Source organism: Lissotriton vulgaris, unplaced genomic scaffold (assembly GCF_964263255.1).
Source record: "Lissotriton vulgaris unplaced genomic scaffold, aLisVul1.2 SCAFFOLD_3438, whole genome shotgun sequence".
NCBI classification, from domain to species: domain Eukaryota; kingdom Metazoa; phylum Chordata; class Amphibia; order Caudata; family Salamandridae; genus Lissotriton; species Lissotriton vulgaris.
The window spans coordinates 51,113-71,858 of record NW_028244574.1 but is presented as its reverse complement, the minus strand read 5'-3'; the positions used below and the strand labels follow the sequence as shown (position 1 = coordinate 71,858).

General features: G+C 45.8%; 1 protein-coding gene across 1 annotated transcript in view; it reads left to right on the top strand.

Annotated features, from left to right (window-relative positions):
• Positions 1–2,450: 2,450 nt before the first annotated feature.
• Positions 2,451–20,746, top strand: part of LOC147667199 (IgGFc-binding protein-like) — a gene marked incomplete at its 3' end in the record, with an annotated part of 57,251 nt that continues 38,955 nt past the window's right edge. The window contains exons 1-2 of the mRNA XM_086948857.1: positions 2,451–2,588; positions 11,703–11,753. Coding sequence (XP_086804983.1) covers positions 2,528–2,588; positions 11,703–11,753 — 112 coding nt within the window. The remainder of the gene's footprint in view (positions 2,589–11,702; positions 11,754–20,746) is intronic.

Sequence of the window (20,746 nt, the reverse complement as noted above, 5' to 3'; positions counted from 1 at the left end):
CCGCGACGGTGAGAAATCCCGCCCGCCGATTCTCCGCAGGTAGCAGTCCTTGAGCTTCCCTGGTGGGCGGACCTGGACTGCTAAAATGGGGCCGGTGCAGGGCCAGGCTCTGCCGGCACGATTATGATGCCGGCGGAAGCTAGCCTTTCCGCTGCATTGGAACCAGCATGGAACGGCTGGTGGAGACAGGTTCCAGTGGACCATTGCGGACCCCCAATGTGTTGGGGGGGTGTGGGTGCACTGGGGGGGGGTACATGTCTCTGTACCAGGTGGCAGGCACTGTAGGGTGCCTGCCACGCAGTGCAGGGAAATGCAGGACATGCTCCTTTTGACATTGCGGCGGTGCTGCTGGCAGCAGCAACTGCCACAATGTTAATGCCTGCGATCGTATCACCACTGTCGGATTTCGACTGCAGAGCATCCTAATTGGACCAGCGGTTATGCTGCAGTCCTTGCGGGCGGTCTTTTCCTGCTACCATGGCGGTCGGGGTGATTTCCGACCACCTCGTAATAAGCTCATTACAGGCACATGCATCAAGGTAGGATTTTGCAAGTTCTTAATTGCGATAATTAAGGAATCGCAATTTAGGACTCGCAAAAACCTATGCATGTAGGAATCGCTATAAAAATAGCGATTCCTACACATTCCTTATTTGCAGCTCGCAAAATGCGAGTCGCAAATAAGCAATGGCTTCCCATTCATTCCTATGGGCCTACCGGCCCATAGGAATGAATGGGAAATTGCATGCGCAATTTGCGAGTACCAATAGTTCATCGCAAATTGTGCATGCAATTTCAGGGTGCAAGGGTGTGAAAAGGACACCCTGTTGCACCACTGAAATTGATCTGTGCACATACGTTGCGCACACACATGCCCTAAGAGCATGTGTGTGCACAACATGAAACTTTGAAAAATGCACAAAAGTGCATTTTTCAAAGTTTTTGCAAATTACCATGAAGTTCAACTTCAGAATAATTTGCGCCCCCAATTAGCGAAATCGCTACTCTCAAGTGGTTCTTGCATTGCATTTAAGAAATCACAAATTGCGATTTCTTAAATGCAATCTTAATTTGAAAACTCGCAAATAATTGTGATTTTTCAAAGTGCTAATGGCAAGTTGTTTCATGCATCACAAAAGCTTATTTTGCGATCGCAAACTGACGATTCTTGCGATTCGCACTGTTTGCGATCGTAAATAGCTTTGATGCATGTGCCTGTTAGACTCTAGACAGTATACTAGTCAAGACTTACAGGATCATCTTTAACCTCCCAAACTACTCCTTGGCGGTACGGATCCGATTGCAGTGCGGCCTAATGAAATGGTCCTTGGCAAGGCAAGGTGCATTTATTGTCTGCTGGCATAAGATCTGGCACGCCGCTCCTAACACCCTGAATCATCTTCTATGCAAGAGTTGCAGCACGGAAGCACATCGCCTGCCAGGAATTTCCTCCAGGAATCCCTCACAAAGACTGGGCTGCCCCAGGTCTGGGACATCCAATCAGTCACGTAGCCTTCAAAAAACTGGTTTGGAACTCAATTAGAAGCTTCTCACTGGTAGAAGATAAGGCCACATTCTCAGGCTGCAGTCATGCCTAGATGACAATCAACAGCTATCGCTCACTCACACCTCAAAAATATTTCAGCCTAGGCTACTCAAGAAATGTAAAAAAAAGTTCAGAAAACTTCAACTGGGTATACTCCCTTTGGCTCTGCACCTTCCACCATGGCAGACGGAACAATTCTCAAACTGCTATCCACTATGCGGCTCAGCCACTGAAAGCATGCCGCACCTGCTCTGCTGTTTGCAACAAACTGAAGGAGAACGGATCCGACTACTTAAAACTCAGTTCAACTCAAGAGGGATTTGTACGCGGAGACAGGCAATGCTGGCCTGCTTCAACACAGAGGATCCGCAGCTCAACAGTAGGCTGGTAAAGTTTCTTGTGCTGGTAGAAAAGAAAATGCAAAGAGTCAGCCAACACGCTCTACCATCAGCGCTTGCAACCGCCACAGAAACATTGGAATTCAGAGAGGTATAATTTACTATTCCAGCTCCAGTCTGCGCTACAGTAGGGAAAGCGCTGGACTTCAAAGGGAGTTACATTTAGTATGCCATTGTAAAGACGTGCATGGTAAAGAAGCATTTGTTGTAAAGCCTGCATTGTAAAGTAATGCGTAGTCCCGACTTTGTAGTGAAGGCTGTTTCCCATTTTAAAGATGCCTGCTCTAACACAACTTGTGAGTTAATGGTGTAAATGTTTGCTCATTTTATGTTACAGAGAAAAGCATGATTAACTGAAACTGAGGCACCTGTGAAGCAGCTGCAATGTTCACATGTCATATGTTATCAGGGGCCAACTGATGAATATGCATAGTTTCCTTGAATTAAAATAAGTGATGCCACCACCTTCCCCACACACCTCCAGTATAATCAGTTAGGAAGGGAGCAGCTAGGCGAAAGGTTGCACAAATTCCAGTCCTATTCGCAAGCAGCGGTGAAGCTTGTGATTCTCAAAACTGGCATAATGCTGGGGTGGATTGTTACAAGAGCCATTCTGGTGCTCCTGACTACAGGCATTACTTCTGGTGAGTACAACTGTTGTACCAGCCATTAGCTACAGAATGCACGTGCAGGGCTCTGCATGCATTAATTCTATGTGTTTACTGCCTTGCTGTACTCAATCAATAAATCAATCAGTCAGAATATGTATAGCGCAGCCCTGTCACCCCTAGGAGTATCCTGGTGCTGTGGGTGTGAAATCTCTGTCGAAGAGCCAAGTCTGGAGTTTCTTCCTGTAGTCCGCCAGGCAGGGAGCTGTTCGAAGCTGGTGGTGGAAGTCATTTCAGGTCTTAGCTGTGATGTAGGAGAAGGAGCGGCTCCCACTGTGGCTGCGACGGATTTGGGGGGCTGTGCATGGGCCAGTGAGGGAGAGCGCAAGTGTCTTGCAGGTAGGTGGAACTTGGAATCAATTCCCTATATTATTCAGGCACTTTGGGCTTCATGTACTAAAAATGCATTCTGTAAAATTGGTTGCAAATTGCACACCAACTTTAACCGAATGCATTGGTATTTTGCAAACATATGTACTAACAGGTTTGTTCACAAAATACTGAATCATAGCCAGGGCCAATGGCATTATGGGATTGTGCGCCGCTGCATTTTTCGCATATTTATCAATATGCTGCATTTGCCACATGATCCATCATCTGCTGTATAATCTGCAGATTTGAACAAAAAAATATTTTTGTTTCTAGCTCAAACGGTTCGAAAGTTACAAAAAACACAGCGATACTTGTTGCAGTACAGTGGACAGCCCTGTTGCTTATTGCAAACTAGTACAGATGAGGCGCAACTACTCCCTAGACAGTGTTAAAAAGCATAAAAATGACAAAATTAAGTATTGCGATCAGAAAATGTACTGCATTATGCCGCATAAATTGCCTTTTTTTGCTGTATAATTTACTCAACCCTGCTGCATTATTTTGCCCTCCTCTGCTGCAAAATTCCAGTGCCCCTGATCATAGTGGGTCACAGTTTGATTTACCTCATGAATATTATTGAGATAGGTTGCAAATTGCGACCCACTAGGAATCGCAGCCATCACGGGAATGGCAGTCTGGTGGGGTCAGTAGACCCCCATGTCTGTGATTGTTTTAAAATAAAGCAATACTTTTTTATAAACTCGACCCATTTTCCGTAATAGAAAACAGGATGCTTTTAACATTTTTTTTTTATATTGTTGCCAACTTTTTTAGGAGTAGGCAGTGGTCCCCTTTGGACCCCTTCCCATTTGCAAATGGGTTATCACAAGTGCGGCCGGCACAGGTAAGAGCGGTGAGGCAGTGAGGGGTGGGACAGGGCAGGGGCGTGGTAAGGTGCGGTAGGTGAGGTGTGGGGGGAGTCAACAGACAAAGGGATAAGTAAAATAAAATAAATGAATAAAACCACTTACTTTGTGCTCTTCTCATCGATGACTCGGCGATGCGGCGAGCGCAAGGTAAGGGATCTTATTTATTTAATACATTTTACCTATCCCAACGTCAGTCGACTACCCGCCGGGATCCACCCTATTGCGCTTACGCCTGGGTTATCACCTTCTTTGAGGTGTGAGTAAAATGTTAATGCTTTGCACCCTGATTTTGGTAAGTAATCAGTATTTGGAAGAGACGCCTTTAACACGCCCCTTCCAAATACTAATTCGGTATGCTTTCCTAAATCCATTTAACGATCCGCAAAACCTTTTCTGATTCGTTAAATAAGATTAGTACATTTGAAAAAGGGATTTAGCGTTTACAGACCTGATTTACCAAATCTTAGTGTTTGCAACGGTAAAATCACTTTGTAGTGAGGTCCAAAAACTGTGTTTTACCAGGTGAAAGGACTGTAATGGGGCGTTAGGCATCAAGAAGTAACTGGCGCACCGTTTGGGGGGTCTAGGCCTTCAACCACCAATCACCCATGTAATGCCAACATTGGAGAGGAAATCTTGGGCCCGATTCACAAAACTAACTTAAGAAAAAATCCTAAACTTACTACCATTTTGGCATTCACAGAAGGCACTTACTCATTTTGGTATTCACCGAAGTTAGGAGTCCTAACTTTAGGACTCCTAAATGTCTTCTGTAAAATACCGAAAGTCTTAAAGTTAGGATTTTTCTCCGTTTAGGAGTATTAGGGCATGTGTGTGCGCAACATATGTGCACAGATTAATTTCAGGGGTTCAACAGGGTGTCCTTTTGACACCCTTGCACCCTGAAATTGCATGCACAAAGTTAGGATTTTTCTCAGTTTAGGAGTCCTAACTTTAGCCATCGTAATAAGCCCATTACAGGCACATGCATCAAGGTAGGATTTTGCGAGTTCTTAATTGTGATAATTAAGGAATCGCAATTAAGGACTCGCAAAAACCTATGCATGTAGGAATTGCTATAAAAATGGCGATTCCTACACATTCCTTATTTGCAACTCGCAAAATGCGAGTTGCAAATAAGGAATGGCTTCCCATAGGACTGAATAGGAAATTGCATGCGCAATTTGCGAGTACCAATAGTTCCTCGCAAATTGTGCATGCAATTTCAGGGTGCAAGGGTGTCAAAAGGACACCCTGTTGAACCCCTGAAATTATTCTGTGCACATATGTTGCGCACACACATGCCCTAATACTCCTAAACGGAGAAAAATCCTAACTTTAAGACTTTCGGTATTCACGGAAGGCATTTAGGAGTCCTAAAGTTAGGACTCCTAACTTCTGTGAATACCGAAATGAGTAAGTGCCTTCTGTGAATACCAAAATGGTAGTAAGTTTAGGATTTTGTCTTAAGTTAGTTCTGTGAATCGGGCCCTATGTTTTTAGGATGTTTAGGAGAAACCTGTCACCTTTAAGATTACAGTGCAACAAGTGACATGACCGGTGAAGAGAGGGACAACAGTCTGACTCTGTCTGGGAGTGCGCATGCGTATTACTGACGTGATGGGGTAGGATGTTTGGTAAGATGGCCTTGAGGGGTAAAAAATTAACTAGCATTCGCACCAAGAATATTCAATTCTATTAAGGACACAGATGCGAAGATTATGCTTTCTCTTTTTTCTCATTTACTGCAAACAAACAGCAGCCAATAAGATCATTTGTAACATTTAGAAACAAAAACATTCCCAGAATGCTCAACGTGGATATGTAATGACCATAGAGACTAGCCCTATATAACAGTCTTTAAACCGGAACACTTCCTCTTTCTTTGCCCAATGAGTAGAGTTCAAATATATAAGTATCAGTCCAAATGCAAACGATAATGCATTTAAGTCCTTTTAGAATGCTGGAAAAACAAGAACTGTGGAACTTGAAACTGAAGATCGCAGAAACCAACTTCTCTTAGTTCCACACAATGGTCTATTCTCCTTTCTGGTCAGCGCTTGAAACCAAAAATTATATTCGTATCAACTGTCATATACCTGTAAATCAGGATGGGAAAAACTTGACATTATGACTCATAAGATACATTTTACCTGGGTGGGATAATCTTCGCCTCCGTGTCCTTAATAGAATTGAAAATTCTTGGTGCAAATGCTAGCTAATTTTTTATTCTATTACAGGACCGGAGGCTTCAGATTATGCTCGTTTAACGCTTATCTAACACCACTGAAGCTACATCGCCCACAGGTTTATAATAAAATTGTTTGAAACTGGAACTGGAAGACCAATCAGCAGCTTTCGTGATATTGTGTATACTGGTACCAAGCATGAATGATTTGGAGGCCAGAGCACCCCTAACTGAGTGTGCTCCAAACAAGTTAATGTCAATACCTGCTTCTGACATAACAAATCTAAGCCATCTGGCAATAGTAGCAGAAGTAACAGGTTTGTAAAGTTTCTGTAAAGCAATAAGCAACCTGGAACAACTAGCTGGCCGGAGAGAACGTGTACATTCTTCATACACTTTGAGACATCTAACCACACAACGTTTTTCATTCAAAGGAAACGCATTGTAATCAATGGATTTGGGAAAGGTTTTGGTACGAGCGGTAATGACAGAAGACACACCTTCTAGTGAGAAAATCCTACCCTCTAAATCAAGCACTCTAACATCAGAAACCATCCGGCAGGCAGATAAGCATAATAATATGGCTAACTTAGCTGACAATTGTTTCTGAGACAGTAACTCATTATTAGGCCAGTTATCAAACAAATTCAGAACTTTCGAAACATCCTATAAAGAAATATACTTAGCCTTAGGAGGATTGGCTACCCGAATTCCTTTCAAAAGCTTGCACACTTATGGATGCATTCCCACTGCATTGCCATCCAGTTGAGAATAGCCTTCTGAAATGGCTGAACGAAAGTTATTCACCGATCCATAGGATAAACCATCAGCAGCCTTCTGGGCGAGAAAATTTACGACGTGAGAGAGATCTGCTTCCACGGGATCCAGGTGTTTCTCCAAGCACCAACCTAACCAAGCCTTCCAGGCAGACCCGTATCGCTTTCTGGTTGAAGGAGCCCAGGCTTGTTGGATAAAACCGGAAGCTTGCTCCGAAATTCCTGGCAACGACCACTGTTGCCGGAAAGCCTCCACGCCATCAGTGATAGCTGCCCCGCCAGGACCACCGGATGAAGCTCTCTCTGGGGGCCCTGGAACATTAGTGGGAAGCACGGGAGGTGAAGCGGTTAATCGCATGCCATCTCCAGAAGAACTGGGAACCACGGTTGCGATTTCCACATCGGGGTGATCAACACAATCTCCGATTCTTGTCGAGAAACTGGATTCGCCACTCTGGGTATCAGGACAAACGGGGGAAAGGCGTAATGGAGACTTAGGGACCAATCCTGTCTGAATGCATCTGTTGCTTTCACTAAGGGGTCTGGCCTCCAGCTGAAGAACGACTCCAGCTGATAGTTCAGTCTGGAGGCAAAGAGATCTATGCTGAACGGACCCCACAGAGATTGGATCTGGTGAAACAGGGATGGATGAAGCTTCCAATCGCTGTAGTCCTTCAAATGGCGTGAGTGCTAGTCTGCTACTGCATTGTCTCGCCCCGGAAGGTATTCCGCAATCACTGTTATATGATGCGCTAGGCAATCTCCAGTGATTGCGTCGGAAGGAGAATCGATTTCTCTTTGTTCACTACAAACCCCAGATTCTCTAACAGGGACATCGTATCTGAAGGTGGAGAGATGCTAGATGCACAGAGAGAGCCATGATCAGAATATCGTTGAGGTAAATTATGTGACGTATACCCTGCTCCCGGAGATGCACGACCACCGGCTTCAGGAGTTTGATGAAATACCACGGAGCCGAGGAAAGACCAAAAGGCAGGACCAAGTATTCCAGGTGCTTGCTGTGATGTTCTACCCTGCTCACTAGCACTTGCTTCCTCGTAGAATTTGGATTCCACTTGCCACACCATTGAAACTGTAGAAGGGAGGGAAAATGGGTACTGTAAGGTATGCGTCTTTGAGGTCGGGGTGGACTAGCCAATCCGCCCGCCTCAGGAGGTCCGCTAGAAGATGGATCCCTTCCATCTAGAAATGATGGTACAGAACAAAACAATTGAACTCTTTCAAGTTCAGAACCAGCCGGTAACCTCCAACCCTCTTCTGCACCAGGAAGACGTTGCTGTGGAAGCCCGCCGGCTCACCCTCCTCGCAGTAGGCAATCGCGTGCTTCTTCAGCATCTCCTCTATTTCTTGATCTATAAAACGATCGTCTTTTTGGGAAAAATACAGAGGGATAGGAGGGGACCCTTGGAAGGGAGTTTTATAGAAATCTATGCGAAAACCTTGCACTGTTTGAAGGACCCTAGCGTCCTGCCTGTTGCAAAGAAAATGGTGAATCCGACCCCCCCCCCAGCGGGTACAGAGATAGAGACAGTGGGCTTACCTGACGTAATCTGAGGTTGGGAGTTTCCTCTATGGCCACCTTGGTGGAAACACGACGATTAGAACGTCTGGTTGGGTAGAAAGTACCGTCTCTGGTGGGGTCCTGAAAGTCTCTGCGGCACCGGTCGTAACCACCTTGTGCGGGACCCTGGTAATACTGATGGCCTGGCGAGCGGCCCCTGCCCCGCCCAACCCGTCCAAAAAGGTCAGTATTGAATATCCGTTTGATATTAACTTGGGCTTTGTCTAGACTGGTGAAAGTTCCCACATATTTGGAGACGTCTTTGACAAAACGTTCGCCGAACAGTAATCCATCTGCCAGGGCACCTGGTTCTGCCGTGGCCAGCTCGGTTAAGTTAGTGTCCATGCGCATTAAGAGGGACTTCCTGCACTCCGAGAAAATGGCGTTGTTTGCGTTACCCAAAAAACAAATCGCGCGTTGGGTCCAACCCTCAGGAATGTCAGGGTCGATCAATGCACCAGTTTCCTTGCCCACCAGAACCATCTCAAGGATTTTAGGTAAGGGACCAATGGTATCTAATAGCTTATCCTGGCAGCCACGCCAGGCCCGATCTATGCCTTATTTGGGATCCTTCTGGAACTTCTTTCAGGAAGGCCAACATATTAGGGTCAATATCTGGGGCCTCTGTGACCTTGTCCGGTACATCGGGACGGGGGCATTCAGAGTAGACTTTAGACGGTTTCTAACATCCCTGTCAAAACTGCGTCGCAGGTTTTGATGAATATAGTCCACCGCCTCAGGAGGATGGGCCCAATTGGAGGACCTGGGATATATCCTGGGGGTGGAAATTGAAGGGGTTAGATGGTTGGTAAACTGGGGGAGATTGAGAGCGTAGAATCGTTTTCTTGGCTTTCTTCCTGTTAGGGGACACAGTGTGCCTGGTGGAGTCAGTGTCCGTGTCAGTGTCCTTATCTGTAGCCACCTTGGGCACAGCGGGCAGAGGATTCGGAGACCCTGAGTATGGGTGGTCTCTGGTTAACGGGAAGGGCAACTTAGTGAGGGCCTGTGCAAGCGGCCAATTGGGTGCTACAGTAGATGCAGATTTACCCCCGGTAGACGTACTAGTGGGAGCATTATCCTATTGTAAAAAGTCATGGCACTTCGCGAAATTTTCCAGTTGCGCCGTAATAGGCTTTAATGCCGCCACCAACGCCTTAATCACGGTCTTAGGGAGCGCCACTTCCACCGCCATGTTAACGTAGTCTTGGACGGATGCATCCAAAGCATTCACGAGGTTGTCTTCGAGGAGGGGGGCATGCTTTTCCTCATAGTACCTATATTCGTCCACCTCAAAATAGGACCAGTCTTCCATGTCCACCGTAAGATAGGTGACAACTTAAGATCAAATTAATAAGAATTCCAAAGGGATTAATCAAGGGGGAGCAAACCCTGGTGCAAATATTAATTATATGAAGTAAAAAACTTGCTCCTCAGCAAAGATGTAGTCCACAATCAGCCCGAGGGCGTCAAGAGCCTCTGTAAATATACCAGCCTGCACACAGCTGGGGGCCTGCCACTTTCTCCAGCCAGGGGAAGGCGGTCAACTCAAGGGTACTGAAAGAACAACCTGAAGCTCTGATGCGCGTTGAAATGAGCGCATGGAGCAAGGAGGAAACCGGATTGGGCGTCGCGTAGCCCAAATGAAGCCCAAACGAACCCAATTGGGCTACGCGACGTGAGGCTCCAGAAGAACAGCGGGCCCGTATCAGGGAAGGCACCGCCAGCCGCAATCACCATGGCGAGAATGACCGGGATAAGGAAAAACGGCAATCGGAAGGTGAGGAGCGCTTGTAAAGCCAAACCGCCACCTTCCGAGCTCCCGTATAACCCTGCGGCAGCGCAGCGCGCTGCAAAAGTTACACGAGCTAGCGTTCAAGCCAAGGCAGTATCACAATACAATTATTTATTTAACAAACGTTCACGCAAGCATGTTTTTGCCGCCCTCCCCCTTTTGCCGCCCTAGGCAGCTGCCTAGTCTTGCCTAATGGCAGAAACGGCCCTGAAAATGTTCATTCAAAATGGGCTGTAAAATGAGAAATAGTCAACAATATTAAACACTAGCAGTAGTAACCATCAAAGAACCAATTAGCAAGAGAAAAGGCAAGAGACAAAGTCGAGCACGTATCTCTGTGAGGATCAGCAAAGAAAGAGGAAGTGTTCCCGTTTAATGACTGTTATATACGGCTAGTGTCTATGGTTATTGTATATCCACGTTGAGCATTCTGGGAATGTTTTTGTTTCTAAATGTTACAAATGATCTTATTGGCTGCTGTTTGCTTGCAGTAAATGAAAGAGGAAGCATAATCTGAAGCCTCCGGTCCTGTAATAGAATTGGGTTGTGTTGTGATGTTGTTCATCAATTTTTACTATTAAGGGTGAGTCCGGACAGTGCAGTCCCTATGTAGAGCGTTCTTATAGCCTTGTTAACTTCACAACCGGCTGTCCACATACAAGAACATAAGAAACACTCAGATCCTTGCATTAAAGAGGGTCAGAGAGGTCAGGAAGGCAGGTGAGGGCCGCGGGGGGTCAGGAAAGCGTGGAGGGAGGGGGGCTGGGCAGTGAGGGTTCGGTGCCCAGTACCAACAGCTCACAACTTTGACAGGTCAGAGTCTTACAGAGAGCGGATGTCAGCCTCGCTGGCTTTCTCACACACTTCAGCAATTACTATTTCGACGTTTCACCAATGTTTGTTGGCTGCTCTTACCTGCCCACCTCACCCCAGCCCAAACGGGCCCACCTAGATGCTCAGTGGCCCATGACCTCTAGGCTGCCCCGCCCCCTAGCTGGCCCAGGTGTAAGCTGCCTTGGATCATGAAAATGCCACATAACCGACATGTCGCCGGAGGTTCTCTGGGCTTTTATTTCACCGAAAACAATCAAAGTAAAGAAAGAACAGGAAAAAATAAACTGTGTAGAGGAGGTGACCCATCCAGGGGTGTAGCTATCAGGGGTGCAGCAGGTGCAGTGGCACTGTGACACAGGGCGAAGGGGAGCCCAACCAATCCCCGTAATAGAAATACCCTGGGGGAGGGATGTATTTTCGTTGTTTACATTAGGGTCTTTGGAACTCTTACTACACACCAGCTCCCCTCACCCCCAACCTTGGACTGACAGCCCGAGCATCACGTCCAAAATGTGATTTCTAATGTAACAACCGCACAAAGAGCAGCTTATATTTCCCAACGGGAGGCTGACATTTTCTTTTCAATAATTACTTTAAAATGTGGTCTAATTTCACTTGAAAGAGAAAGATGAAAACTTCATGAATTGTGACATCCGTTCTTTTATTTTGATTTGCAGTGTCCCTGATAACTCCTAGGAGAGAACATGCGAGTACCACAGCATCAAAGGGTGAGTTTATCCCGTTCGTGAATCTAAGGACAGGTAGTGACAACATCTAAAAACGCTGTGAAAGAGTGAAGGCCACGTGTGTTTCTGAATATTGTCTCTCAGCGGACCTAGGATGTGTGTGTTTGATGTGGAGATGGTAGGAGCTGGCAATGTCTGTGAGGTTAAAATATCTAAAGAGAAGGTGCCCCTGGTTACCAATAATGGTTCCTAGGGCAGGACAAAACGTTTTCTAGAGATACATCTCTTTACAACTATTTTCAATTTATTTATTTATTTATTATAAAGTTTTGTATAGCGCGAACAAGACCCGTGGGTATCAGAGCGCTTAACATGAAATAAGAAAAGGAAACAAGGTTAACATATGTATAAGCAGTTAGCAAGCAATCGCAGTGAGGTAGATGACATATATATTCGTAGCACATGTAACGTTAGCATAAGTAAATATGCTATGATTAAATAATAACAAAACATGTATATATAACAAATATGAGGTAGCACGGTATACGTTCATGTATGAGGTAGCACGGTATAAGTTCATGAAAGATGCTGTTCTCCTGTTCAATCAAATCTCCATTCCTATTGCCTTTGGGTTGTTCCCATATCATAGGATACGTATTCCATTATAGTATTGTCTGTGCCTCCCATTTTGATGGCGTACATGATCTGTACTAAGGCAGTAGCATGATCAGTGATCTTCGCTAAGTAATGTATCTATTCATCAGCAGGCTCTTCACTTCCCGTTTGAATGTTACCAGATTCTGGATCTTCCTGATGTTTGGAGGGAGTGAGTTCCATATTCTGGGGGCCGCTCCTGAGAACGCTCTGTCATAGGTTTTTTTCTTTCGGAAGAAGGCTGGTCGTAGTAGCAGCTCCCCAGCACTCCTAGATGGTCGGTTGCCACCGGACAACTGAATTTTCTTTGCTAGATATCTTGGGGTGTTGTCGTGTAATGCTTTATGTGTGATACATGCTATCTTTATTTGGATTCTTGCTTCATATGGTAGCCAGTTTAATGCTTTCAGGTGCGGGGATATATGGTCATATTTCCTAGTTCCGGTGATAAGTCTTGCTGCAGCGTTAAGGCAGGCTTTCAATAGTGCTGTGGACATTTTTGGTAATCCAGCCAAGGTGGTGCACCCATATTCAATCCTCGAGGTAACTAAGGATTGGATTGCCAGTTTGAGGTCTGACTCTGTGATGAATGGTTTCAATTTTCTTAGGTAGTTCAAGTGAAAGCGGGCACTTTTCGCCATTGAGTTAATGTGGGCTTTCATGTCTAGATTCTCATCTAAGATGATTCCTAGAGATTTGGCTGAGTTGACAAGGGTTGGGGTGCAGTTTAGCGCAGTCACGACTTTCATCCATTCCATTATTTCTGTATTCCTCTTTGGTGGAGAGATTAGTAGGAACTCTGTTTTATGTGCATTCAGCTTCAGGTGGTTTGCCGTTAACCATTGAAGTGTCATTTTTAGTGTCTCATTCATTAATTCCAATTCTTTATGGATCCGATCTTTACGTAAATTTGCGTGTCGTCAGCATACATGTGATAGGATATTTGAGATTTTTTGAGAATTTCTGTGAGTGGCTCGACGTATAGGTTAAACAGATCTGGGGATAATTGCGATCCTTGAGGGACTCCAATTGTGGTAGGGCAAGGAAGGGAGATTGATTGGTTAACCAGGAAGCGCTGTGTTCTGTTCTGTAAAAAGGACTCGAACCATTTCAGCACTATTCCCGATATTCCCATCCTGTCCCGTAGCCTGGTCAGTAAAGCTTCATGATTTACCGTATCAAATGCCGATGACAGGTCAAGGAGAATCAGTAAGCATGCTTGATTTTGGTCAAGGGCCTGTAGTGCGTCATCGGTAATGTGGAGAATCGCTGTTTCAGTGCTGTGCCCTGCTCTGAATCCTGATTGGCATTCATCTAGCAAGGAGAATTTGGTGATATGTTGGCTCAATTGGTTCTGCACACATTTCTCGGTCAACTTGGCCAGTAAAGGGATGTTGGTCACTGGGCGAAAGTTATTTGGATCTGATGTATCTGCTGTGGGTTTTTTGATTATGGGAACGACTTGACCTGTTTTTAGGCAGTCGGGAAGGATCCCTTGTGACAGTGACGCATTTATTATTTCGGTCCATATTGGAATCAGGATGTGATTGATTTCTTTTACGCATTTTGCAGGCAGAGGGTCTTGGTGGTGGTTGTTAGGTTTGATTCCTGAGAGCGTCTTGGCAGTCGTGTGTTGGTCGTACAGTTCGAATGTTTCCCAGCTCGCCTTGTTTTTTGCCATAGTGCAATCTGTTGTAGAGTTGGCATCGTTAGTAGACCAAGGTTCGTTGGGAAGGTTCAACGCTGAGTTTTTAAGCTCTATTTCGAGTGCTTTGGCCTTTTCGGTGAAAAATGTGGAGAAATCATCACAGCTTAGAGATGTTTTTGAATTTTCTTGCACTGTTTTGGCTAGTTTGTTTGATTGCTCCTTTAGGATTTCAAATAGTTTTCGTGGCCTGTTTTTGGCATTATCCAGTTCTGCTCTTATAAATTCCTTTTTTGAGTTGATGATCTTTTTATTATATTGTTTCCTTGTTTTTCTGAGGGCTTCCAGTTCAGGAGATGATGGGTGTTGCCTCCATTTTCTTTCGGCCATTCTCAATTTGCGTCTATCTTCATTTAGTGCTTCGTTAAACCACGGGTTTTTAGTCTTTTCTGAGATTCGTTTCAATTTTAATGGCATGGTGTTATTAACGATATTTTCGACAGTTGTTATGTAGTGTTCCGTCAGCTCGTTAACTTTTTCCAGGTTGTTGGGTGGCTTTAAGTCTCTTTCACAGCTTTCGACCAGTAGTTCCATATTTGCTTCTTTTGTGTCTCGAGTCCATTTTTTGGTCTTGACAGGTTGCCTGGTCCTACCTTTTCTCGTTGCGGGTATCATGAAAGTTATGGCGTGATGATCAGACAAGTCACATGGTGTTATGGAGTGGATTGTTGCAACTTTGTTTCTTGAGATTATCCAGTCTAACGTCCCTCCTTTAGAATGTGTGGGCAGTGTGCACGCTTGAGTGAGGTTTAGTTCAGTGAGGAAACCTTTAAGCATGTTGACCCGTTTGTCATTGCAGTTCTCCCAATGCAGGTTGAAGTCGCCTAGGAATATTTTATTGGCAGCGTCGTTAGAGTTGGCTGTTATGATCTCCATTAACTCTGCTATAAACTTTATGTTATCTCCTGGTGGGTGGTAGAAAGTATGCAGGTTGCACCATTGAGTGTTAGTTGATCTTATGTTAAGACCAAGATACTCACAGTATTCAAGTGGGTCGGCCTGAATTTGTTTAACCTCTATGTCAGATCGATGAATACAGGCTATCCCTCCCCCTAGCTTTCCGTGTCTATCCAGTCTCAGAACGTTGAATTGCGGTGGTATCAATAGATCCATGGTTGGGGATGAGGATTCCGTAAGCCAAGTTTCTGTAAGGATTGCCAGGTCGATGTCCTTGTTGAGGATGAGGTCCGCTATGTCCGATGCATGTTTGGTAGCTGATCGGCAGTTGAGTAGTAGACAGGATAGATGTTTTTCTTTTTTACTAGCGTTCACATTTTCGGCTTCGTTTGGTGTTAACTGTATGTGCTGTAAATTGTGGGGGTTGGATGTTCTATCGTTTTTTCTCGCTGTTCTGTTAACGTCTAGTGGGACTGTTTGGATTCTCTCTTCCTCCTTGTGGTCCGATAGGTCATATGTTCGGATTAAGGCCAGCGTTTCCTCTTTAGATAATGATTCCGTCCTGTCTGGTCGGTTGTCTCTCTGTTTTAAACGCATGTTCGCCTCGATGCTCTTTCTGTGTGAGGAATGTACAAGATTTTGGATATCCGTGACTTTGGCGTGAATGTTCGCCGTCCTCTCTTCGATTTTTTCTATCGCCTGTACGGTATTCATAGTGGCTTGTGTTAGCTTGCTCACAAGTTTCTGAAGCTTATTAAAGTCCTTCTTGTTCTGGTGGGGTTTCTTTGGGGCGGCCGATCTGTACATCCGCTCAACTCTTCTCCTTTTCGGAACGGTTCTTCGTTGCGCTGCCATTTTCTTTATCTTCTCTTTTTGATTGTCTATTCCATCTCCATTAGGTGTGTCGTTGGTGCTGGATATGTTCTGAGTTGGTAGGATCGTGTTAGAGGTTGAGGATCTGTAAGCCGCTGGTGTTGTATTAGCGTGAGGTGTAGGGAGGTTGATGGAGTTAGATAAGTCCTGTGTTGTTGGGAGTTCGTTTGTTGATGTAGGTGTGTACGAATTTGGTATAGTGCTGGCGAGGGTTTGGGATGTAGGAAGGCTGATGTCTTCTGTCTCATCCAATTCCTGGTTGTTGGGTGGCGCTACCCTCACTGTCTCACCCTCTTCAGTCTCATCCCACTCCTGGTTGTTAGGTGGCGCTACCCTCACTGCCAGTGTATGATCTAATTGAGGGGTCTCATGGTTCGGGAGTAGGGGCGATTCTTCTCTAAGGCGCTGATTTTGTTCTTTGTTTGTTTGATAGGTAGACCTCTCAGTTCTTCTAGTCGTGTTCTCTGGTAGAGGCCTTACTAGACCCGTTAACTTTACCTGGGTAGTCGCTAGTGTTGACGCCGGCGCATGATGGCTCCTGGTTCTAATTGCGCCTCTGATTGTGACATCGTGAGTGTCTAGAGTGTCTACTGGTGGGGTTAGGAGAGGTTGATTACTCGGGTCGTCCATTGAGTCTTTTATCGATAGGAAAGTCTTGGCAAATCTCTCTAGATCTCGATTTGCTGCTTGTATCAGCACTGTTCCAGATTTATATATCGTGATGTTAAGTTCGGCTCTGCATCTTTGTGATGGTGCGGTTGACATTTTTAAGCCGTGAGGAATGTTTTTCGTAGTTTTTATGGTAAGCATCCTAGTGAAGGCATTGCGCCATTTAGCTGCTCTGGATGTATAGAATATGAGGTCATTCATTTTCGTACCATTAGTTGCATTAAAGTATAGGTCTGCGAATAGTATGTCCGGGTTTTTCCTCAGGTAGTCGTGTTTAAACTTCTTAGCTGCATTTTTAGTTAAATTATTGGGGTATTTTATACTCTGGGCACTCAAGCCAGTAGATTCTGGGTATCTTTCGCTCATTTTTGCTCCGTTCTGCATTTATTATGGTGTTTCTTTTTCCGTTTTATTCCAGGTAGCCCCACTGCTGATGTTATTTATTGCTGCTTTTAATCCCAGATTTAGAATTTTCCATTATAGTTTCACTGAGTAGTACTGGATAAGGCTTCTCGTTTCCATAATTATTCCTCATTTACCTCTAGTAGTTGTACTTTCAGAGTGCTTATTAATTAATTCGCCAGCTGACATTTGTTCTGCTCTATGCTGGGTGTAAAAACAATCCTTGTAAATGTAAATGTATTGGCATTTATATAGCGCACTACTTACCCGTAGGGTCCCAAGGCGCTTCGACCGCTGCGAAACCCTTCCTGGCTTCCCTGAGAGATGGTCCCTTAATGGGTATCTCCAGGGTGAGACCAGGCATCCCCGGCGGTCTGGTGGGGCCGTTAGTGAAGATGAGGCAAGCTAATGCCCAGAGTTGCCGAGTGTGATCGCTGATCAGAGTGGGCACCGAGGCGAGAGAATTATCGAGTCCGCTGACCCTGGTCCAGAAACCTGCCGCGCCGGGAATCGAACCCTGGTCCCGGGCTGTCCTCTGCTCTCGGGTCTGCCGCCTCTAACCAGTGAGCCACACTACTTCAATCCTTGTAAGATGGCTGCCGTTATGTTTGTTTTTATACAGGCAGGGAGTCCTTTCTCACTTTCCACTTCTTTCTCTGGTCCAGCTTCCCTCATTGATTGGTCCAATTTCCCTGGCTTTCCTCTAGTAAGTTAGATTGATTGCTGTTGCATGTAAACTTGCAGAGATTCCGCTTTTCTGTTGGTTGCACCTAATCTAGCCGAGTTCAACTTATCCCACAAGTGTGTGGATACTTATGTCAGATCCTCTGCGCTATATGTGTAAATGTTTATTTGTTACTTGTCCGCATTGGCCGCCATTTTAAGGTCAGGCGGGGCGGACTGCAGACCTTTCTCACTTTCCCGGTCTGTCTTGAAGTGCGGCGGGGGGGGGGGGGCGATGACTGGGCGCCGTGGGGCTGCGCCGCAGCAGCGCGAGTGCCCTCACCTCCTTGTCTCTGCGCTCGGTCCCCGATCCCCGTCCTGGGTCCCGGTGAAGCCGCCTCGTCCCTCTCACGGATCGGACCCCGCCTGCACCGCTCTGAGAGTTCTCCGCTCTCCGCCCGCTCCGCCAACAGTCTCCCGGGCGTCCGCTGATGCTGTCCCCGCCCGGGCGCCCCCGAGTCCCCTCTCGGTCCGGATGATGCCAGGCTGCTACCTCTCCTACGGAGGTAATCACAATATCTTCTTTTTCATTCTGTTTCCGAGTCCTAGGTCGCCAGTCTTGGCAGGTCTTGGGCTGTAAAGTCGGGATGTTCAGGGATTTATGCCAGAATTGGCGATCCCAAATCCCGGAGCCCTTGCCTAGGACTCCTGGTCAGCGGCCATCTTTGCACTCCATCGCTTCAAACCTCAATTGTTCATCAGTCTCTCATACATATGACCCTATCTATACTACTATTATAAAGAGAGAACTGTGAACCTTTGAGGCGGGTAAACTCCAGAAGTACACCACCAATCACGACACCTAATACAGCGTTGGAAAGGGGAGTTCCAGGAGATGGTCATAGGCTATACATATGGACACCATATACATTACAAAGTGCAAACAACATTAGGGGTAAAGTAGTTCCCTGTGGGCGTTGTTCTGCTGTTAGGGAGTAGCATGGGCGTGTGAAAGTAAACTTGTGGGCGGCACAAACTCATGGGCTGCAGATTCAAGCACACACAAAAGCACTCCGAATTGAGGCACAAAGATTGCAAAAGCATGCGGCGGTTTATCAATAACACAACAAATGACATGCGGCTTACATGGCCAGTGACTTAACTCGCCGATACATTCATGGCGCGTTATGAGAGGGCCCGTGAATGCCATAAACAAAGGGGCGCGGCAAAGGGCATGGCAAGAAGTACAAGAGGCGCGGCACACGCACGCTGTCAGAAGGGGCGGGAACAACTGAAAGAGGGCTGCAAGTTTAAGCCACTCCACCTTCACGCACACAAACATTTGCAAAAGCACTCGCCGGTTGCAGGGTGCCACAAATACAAATAATGGCATTGCACTTACATGCCCAGGGATTTAAATCGCCGATACATTAAAGCCGCATTATCACAGGGTCCCTGAATGCCATCATCAAAGGGGCGCGGCAAGAAGTAAAAGAGGCGCGGCACACGCACGCTGTCATAAGGGGCGGGGAACACCTCTTCACTACGTGTTCCTTCTCGCTGTGCTCAATGTTAAAAAAGGGGCGCGGCTTGCAAAAGAACCAATCGCGCTACATTTTACACTTTTCACACAGTATTTACAAAAAGAGCTATGCAAACCCTTCACGGATTTCTCTAACGAGCACCTTCGTAATAGGGGGCTAGCCGAGGGAAACGACACACACAAGCTTCGAACGCTACGAACAGTCGCATTGCCATTATTTGAAGCAGTGCAACTCTCTACCTGAGTGCGACACATTACTTAGGAATTGCAAAGAAAGGCTTGCTCGCAGGGCCACTATCTTCTCGCATTATCATTCACACCACTTCGAGAACATAAAAAAAAAAACAAAGACGACGGCCTTTAATTCACAATTACAAACAAAGGCTTTCTCACAGTACCACTATCGAAAATTGCATCCCAATACAAAACGGAGTTTAAAACATTACATTACTTCAACAGTACAAACAAAGGTTTGCTCCAAGTGCCACTCTATACTATTGCTGCGCAATACAAAACGGACTTACAGCCTTTGGACTACATAAAACATTCACACGGGGCTCACACAACAAAACACATCACGCATTCATTCTCTCTATTTACACTTTCACACACACTGTGCTGTAGGCTCATTAACGCCACTTTCAGCAACCGCACTCTTTTCAAGCCATAATTGGATAACATTCAGCGACACTATTGCCTTTTTAAAGTACCATTCAGTTACATCTGCAAATTTCACTTTGACCTAGGGGCAAACACAAAAGCAATACCTGACATAACTTCACACACACTGTGCTGTAGGCTAATTAACGCCACTTGCAGCAACCACACTCTTTTCAAGCCATAATTGGATAACTTTCAGCGACACTATTGCCTTTTTAAAGTACCATTCAGTTACATCTGCAAATTTAACTTTGACCTGGGGCAAACACAAAAGCAATACCTGACTTAACTTCAAACACACTGTGCTGTAGGCTAATTAACGCCACTTGCAGCAACCGCACTCTTTTCCCGCCATAATTGGATAACTTTCAGCGCCACTATTGCCCTTTTAAAGTACCAATCAGTTACATCCGCAAATTTCACTTTCACCTGCGGGCAAACACAAAAGCAATACCTGACATAACCCTAAGGCACTTTTACACTTTGTACTACTTCGCTAATAGGGGCCAACTGTAACCAAAATTGCCATTTCAGTAAGGGTAATTAAAGTGGCACATTCAGGGCTGCTGTATACTAATTAACTAAGCTTTGTCAATCACACACTTCGCTTGCCTTTATCCATTCAACTATTCACACCTTTGTAAATGTAAATGTTTTTGTACTTGTATAGTGCACAGCTACCCGCAGTGGGTTTCCCAGCGCTTGTACGAATACCGCAAGGGAACCCTTCCTGGCTTTCCCTGTGAAGTGTCCACTCCTGGGCACCCCCATGGTGAAGACAAGGCATCCCTCGCGTTGTGGGGGCCGTTGTGGAGACTAAGCAAGCTATTGCCCAGAGTTGCAGCGTGGGACCCATGATCAGAATAGGCACTGAGGCAAGAATATCCGGTCAGGGGAATTAATGAGCCCGAGACCCGCCGAGGCGGGAATCGAACCCTGGTCCCTGGCCAGAGCTCTGCATCGAGGTCT